Source organism: Populus trichocarpa, chromosome 6 (assembly GCF_000002775.5).
Source record: "Populus trichocarpa isolate Nisqually-1 chromosome 6, P.trichocarpa_v4.1, whole genome shotgun sequence".
Classification (NCBI taxonomy): domain Eukaryota; kingdom Viridiplantae; phylum Streptophyta; class Magnoliopsida; order Malpighiales; family Salicaceae; genus Populus; species Populus trichocarpa.
In genome coordinates this window covers 14692759-14699513 of record NC_037290.2, presented here as the reverse complement: position 1 = coordinate 14699513, position 6755 = coordinate 14692759, and the positions used below count along the sequence as shown (strand labels likewise).

The 6755-nt window shown below is 31.0% G+C and overlaps 1 protein-coding gene across 1 annotated transcript; it reads right to left on the bottom strand.

Moving 5' to 3' along the window:
• Window positions 1–378: 378 nt before the first annotated feature.
• On the bottom strand, window positions 379–3895 carry LOC18100426 (bark storage protein A). Its single transcript, XM_052453480.1, has 5 exons — window positions 3506–3895; window positions 2187–2254; window positions 1937–2092; window positions 969–1220; window positions 379–879 (listed from the first exon to the last, which is right to left on the bottom strand). Exons 1-5 carry the CDS (start codon window positions 3744–3746, stop codon window positions 541–543), a joined length of 1056 nt encoding a protein of 351 aa, XP_052309440.1. The 5' UTR covers window positions 3747–3895; the 3' UTR covers window positions 379–540.
• Window positions 3896–6755: the final 2860 nt, after the last annotated feature.

Here is a 6755-nt window from a genome sequence, read left to right as displayed (position 1 = left end):
CAATGCAGTTATTTGAATTTTTGTTGAGTTGCATGTGTTCCTTCATCTTCCTAGTCATTTGCATTATATAGTCTAGTGATATCAACTTCCGATAACCTTTCATGTCAATAATAACTTTCATCATCTTTTAGAGCTCTTTTCATAATCTCACAGACATAGGAGTTATTGATGCCTTTTAATTTACATAGTTTATTATAATTGCTCACATTATGCTTATGTGCATGTTCTTTATATATATATATACTCTAGTTTTCTAAGTTTATCTTGATTATTCAATTATAGATAATTATCTTTTAACTTTATGTATAGCATGCAATTGATTTTCCTAGGCAGCAATGTTGCATCAATTTAACATATTAAATTTACAGATAGGAAATATGAATCGGGGAAAATATTAAGATGATTAAGAAAGATGCTACAAAGAAAGAAAGATATTTATGAGTAAGTACAGTTCAATTTTTAGGAAGACAGGAGTTTTATTCCTAATTAGTGATGTGGTAGCATCTTCAGAATCAGAAGGTGCCTTATTCGGTAGTTCCACTACGGAAACAATAAGGTAATGAACCTAAGTGAAGCATCTACAGCATTTTGAGCAGCCAGGGATGCAAAGATGCCTGCTTCGTTGGAAACTGCAGAACCCCCACCTGCTAAATCAGACAGAGCCCTAATTGCAATGAATGGAATCTGTTGTTGATGACAAACCAGGGCAACTGCAGCACTTTCCATGTCGATTGGAGTTATATTGAATTTAGAGTTGAGGAATTCACGATAAGCACTGTTATCAACAAAAGCATTTGCACTAGCCCCACTCTTAACTCTCACCGCTTTCGGTGCTCTTGGTAAACAGGTTGAATTAACACATCGCTGAAACGTCATATCCTGTGCACGTTGCAAAACCAAATTATTAACGTTATTGTTAATCAACTTAATAGGAAATAAAATTAGAAAGAAAGGTTCAGCTCTAATACCTCAATTCTCTTTGCGACTTTAAAGTAATGCTTGTTGACAGGAACCCAGAAGGAATGCTGCCTAACTTCTGGAATTCCATCTGCTGGAAATACCTCTTCTGGTTGGTACCAAACATTGTTTAAGAAGTTATCTACAGGCTTCCCATTTTCTGAGGCATTTTGGTAGTTGGCAAATCTTAGATAACCGATTTCCCTGGTGTAGTCTCCATTAGATTCCAAGGCCAGTTCTTCATTAGGCCCATCTCCATATCTCTACTCATTTTCAAATGAAGAAAACAGTTATTGACTTGATGGACTAATTAAATAAAAGCTTAAACGAGAGTAAAGCAAAGCAGAATATGTTGTTGTAAAGATAAAATTTAATATAAAAAAACAAAGAAATTGAAGAATATGTTGCCGGGAAAAGTCTTGTGATGTTAATAATAGTTTGCTTGTTTGACAATCGCCTAGAAAATCAGGGCATTACAGCAATAATTATATAGCAGAAAGCAGGGCAGCACAGCACCCCCATCAAGAAGATTCTACAAGACAACTTCAAAATCAAAAAGAAACAAAGGACGGTGTTGATATTGTTATTTGTCAAAGAATCAAGAGAAAGAGGAATATGGGGGACTGCCATTCAACCTCTGGAGGCCTACTGTTTTTAGTTTTCAATTCTAATAGTTGGAGGATTATTGAATATGTTAGAAAAGCAATTAAAAATATATATATATATTGGATGGAAAGAGTAGATTTCTTAAATAAAAATTACTATTTTCTGAATCCATTAATTTTCATTAAATGCCACTAAGAAAATAACGAAAACAGCCAAGAATTCACTTGGTAGACTTTCAACAGTTGAAATACTAAATAAATAAATAAATTAGAAACTAAACATTCGGTTGCAAAAATCATTAAAGTTTAGATACTTATATGTCTCTTAATCATAAAACTTAAATGAGAAATGGTTTTACTGTATTCCTTCCTACCTGCCAATTCCAAAGGCCTGTATGTGCCCAGTACTGCGGGATAGTCACATCTCCAATTTGGAGTTGAGGATTTGCATTTCCTGCAATTCCATAGTGGAGGACACCTTTCACCTTAAATAGAATTAACAGTAACTGTGTGGCGATACCTGCATTCAGCTACACAAATAAGAAAATAAGATAAGTTTCTACACAAACCTAAATGTATTAAACATGTATGGAATAGGAAAATAGGACCATCATTATGCCATACCATGCTTAATCCAGTCATAACTATTATAACCTTTTCATTTTCTACCTTCCCAAACCTAAATCTTCTTCCTGTGGGGAACCAAAGTGAGAAAAGAAATATATAATTAGTATAATTAAGAAACACAAATCAAGGAGAACCACTTCACATTAGTCATGTCCCCGTTTTATATATGTAAGATTCTAAATTAATTTTTAATGTAAAAAATATATAAAAAAAACAAATAATTTTTGTTTTTATAAAAAAAATCATGCAAACACAACTTATCTATATAAAATACAAAAAGAAAAAAAATAAAGATTAATTACAACACTCTCTTTGAAATATTATAAAATTACAAAAACAATTAAAAAGATTTAAACTAAGCAATTTAAAAGATAAAAGAGATAGTATTAACTAAATTTTAAATAAAAAATTAATTAAAAAAAAAGATCAGATGTTGTTGGGTCTAGTGGACCAAGCCTACTCGCCTAGTTTATTTTAATGGGCAACACATCGATTCGTTTACCTCAAAAACTTATTTTTCTATCCATTTTTACTTTCAAACACCTCAAAAATATCATAAAAACCTTAATAAACTCATTTCAATGTCAAAACATTTTTTAACCACTCTAAAACATTAAATGGATCATAAAAAATTATGGAACTAAATTTTTTTATAATATGATTGAAAGCCAAAACCATCTTTATTAAACTCCTTTTATAAAGATGAACCTATTAAAATCAAGAAAAACTTTTTATATAGTTAAAATATAATTGGTTGGACACTTTCTCTTTAATTTTAATATCAGTGACTAAAACATAGAAATTATAATGTTTTGAATCAAATCATAGAACAATAAAGATGAAATATGAGTGAAATAAACTTTCAAGAGCTAAAAATAAACTTTTTCACTTCTCTTAAACAGTAAAAAAAAAACCCATTTGGTGTTTTATTTGTTAACTTTTTTTTTTTCTATTTTTTCGGTTGATTTTTAACTATAACCTATAATTCTATTTTATAATAATCCTCATGCGACTTTCCGAACAAATCATATCCTAGCTAAAAAGGTTTTGATAATCTCTTATTCGTTGGAAAAAATAAAAGAAATTACTTGCAAGAATTCCATCAACAAAAAATTAAGACATAGACATAGATATATGCTTGTATTTTTGGAAAAATAAATGTAAGGAAATATTAATATCAATATCTACATGAGAATAGAACTATGAAGATCTAAAGAAATTAATTCTCAATGCCCAGAAGATGATTACAATGATCATGCTAAAAGCAACCTTAGCTGAAAAATATACATAGATAGTAGTAATATATTGGTGGTTACCGAAATAGTCCAAGTAAGGAACTTCGAGATCAGCTACAAAACTTGGAGATTGGAGAAGAGGGTTCATCTCAAAGCTATTTGGCACTACAATTCCTAAGTATGGACCCTTCTCATTCACTCTGTCAATCTCTTGCATTGTAGCTGTTGAAATTGCACCATAGGCTCTACCACTAGTTGAGCTGCAAACCCCCCAAACCAAAATAACAAACCCCAGCATTATCACCTTCAAATGCTTCCTCATTGTTCTCTTTTCCTCCACTTAAAAGAAATCCTTCAAGGTTTACAACATTACGCATGCCCATATATGTTGGTATTTCATTGAATCGGTCAATGGAAACCTAACGAAGATAGTCATGGTCAATAATATGGGTTGTGTGAATTCGAGTTGGCATAGGAACATGGCTTCGAATTCAACGAGGTTATCTAGGAAAGTCGGCACCTTGAATAAGCCGCCAAGTGTTAATTTGGATGTTACGGGTCAATAAAGTAAGCCACGTTTTTCATCCTTGTTCATGCATTTGTCCGTGCATTTCTTTAATTCTAGTTATCTTCACGCAGTGGCGCAGCCATACAGGAGCAAAAGAGGGAAATGGTCCCCTTAATTTTTTAAAAAAATATTTTTTATATTAAAATATTAATATAATAATATGATGAGGGTTGGTAGACAGTTATTATTGTTTACTCGTATCTTAATATAATAAATAATATATATAATATATGTGCAGCACTCCAGCTCATTTCTCATTTCCCCAAACTTTTTCCTTTTTCTTTCTTTTTCTTCCGTTAACTATTCCGGAGCTTTTGTACTCTTTTTTTTTTTTTTTAGTTGTTGTTACCATCTCTCTTCGTTATACAAATTTCTCTTCAAGTCTAGTTAAGCAATTTTAGGTAAACTTTCTTTATTTTTTTTATTTATTTCATTATTTAATTTTAGTTTTATTTTTTTATAATTAGTTATTGAAAATGTTAGGATTTATGATAATTTAGAGGTTTTGATATATATAATATTTTGAATCAATTAAAGGTGAATGGTTGTGGACTAGACTGCAAGATTTTGAACAATAGGCATTGATTTGATTGTTCTGAATTAATTAGGTTATATCATTTCCAATTGAATTGGTTACGGTATGGAACTAAACTTTTTCACGAGATGAATAAGCAAACATTACAATTGTTGTCAGCGAGTAAAGATTGATATTTGCATCAATTAAAATTGTTTTAGCTTGAGATTGGTCCTTTTTATGATGTTAATTTTCTTTTGCCTTCCTATAAAATAATCAGGACATATGATTAAATAATTCATATTTTATTTGTTTTTTTTCTCTTTTTTGTTTTCGTCAGACAATTTGTGTTTTGCTGGAGAAGAATTAACACGTGCGTGCAAGCCTAATTTTAATCAATGCAAGTTGGTTTTTTCTTAAAAAAGGAAAGAAAAAACAATTTTTTTGTTTTTAAAAATGATTTGTCATGATAAATTTAGACTATCAATCCTGATCCATATCCATGCATTATGTACAGCATGCTACATGGTAATGGGGTGTGAAATGGGTTTTGATGAATTGATGTGTATTTTATTATGAATTTCATATGGAAGATTTACAATTATTATGTTACTCAATTGAATTTTGTTATTATAAAAACTCAAAGAGAACAATTATAATGTAAGTTTTCTCATTTTAAAAGTATTTTTAAATTAATTTTGCTTTATATGAGTTAGTATATTTGTTTCGAATTGATTTCTAACGCATGTCTACATAATATAGTATTTGTTAATAATTTGCCCCCTCATTTAAAAAACTCTAGCTCTGCCACTGTCTTCACGTCTAATGTTATTTAATTACATTATTAATTTCATAACCTAATTTTAGACTCCGATTTTTTTAATAATAATACATATGTATTTTTATTTTAAAAAATCAAAAATATAAAATCCAAAAATATTTTTAAAACATGAGGAGATAGACTTTGTTGCGATGTCGCGGTCGCACAAATTAATTACCCTAGCTTCAAACACAACACACAAGATAGTATAGAGCAAGCAAGGGGTCGATCCCACGAGGAAGATTCAAGTCAGATTTTTATGCTAGATGATATGCAATTTGGGGGGGTTTGGACGTTATCTAGGCTAAAGCAAAAGAAAACAGAAAACTATCAAACAAAATTTAATAAAATCAGAAAATTATCAAGAGAACAAACCTTGGTTGCAAGCATACATCCACCTACAGAAATCAGAACTGGTCATGGAAACGAAACATCAATTCATATTCTGAATATTTATCTCTTCTTAACATTGGTTAGTTAACGGATCCGCCGTATAACTAACCCTAACCATCAAACAACCACAGTGTCTGCACTAGTAATTTAATTCAATGGCAGCCTTAAGAACTAGATAAGTTGATTAATCAAGAAAACATAACTGTCTGCAGTCTATGTTTGATTTGATTGAATGTTCTCCCTAAGATTAATAACGTAGATCCGCCATAATTATTAAACTCAGTTGCTTCACAAGTTCATATACCACAACTCCGGTTTTGATATCAAACTTAGTAATAGATTATCTACAATAATAACTTAGAGTCCGCTCTAGCAATTAAAATAAACAATCATAGGAAAAATAAGCATAGGAGAACAAACATATTCATCATATAAACTGAAAAGAAAAGGTAAAATAAATCTCACAGTTCTTGAAATCCGAAGGTTTCTGTGTCCTTGCAACCAAGAAAAAGTGTTTAGTCTTGCATGTTTGTTGAACAACTAATCAAAAAGAAGGAAGAATACATAATTTCAAGTTTCTTAGAGGAGGGGGGCGTTTTTCTCCTCTTGGCTGGCTACCCCCCTTCTCTTCTCTCATTCTTTTTATATCCTAGGAAACCCTGGTCTCTATTTTACAAAATAGTCCTCCCTTAAGTAGACTGTTTACATTTAAGTACTTTAATAACTATTTTTCTAAAAAAAGAGAAATAGCCTTGCATGAAATCTTCAAGCTTTGACGTAAAGGAGCTAAATTGCTGAAATAAAAACTTGGATATCGGTTTAGATGCTTCGGAATGTAATTTGGACTCGTTTATTCACGAAACCTGTTTGCTGACAGAATTCAGTTGTCATCTTTGAAAAATCATATCTCCCTCATATGACATCGTTTTTTGCTGAAATTTGGAGCGTTTATAGGCTGTTGAGTCAGAAATCCAACAAAATTTAGTTTGCATCAATTGGACTTCGGTAGCTCCCGATAGCTCCCGATATTCAAGTT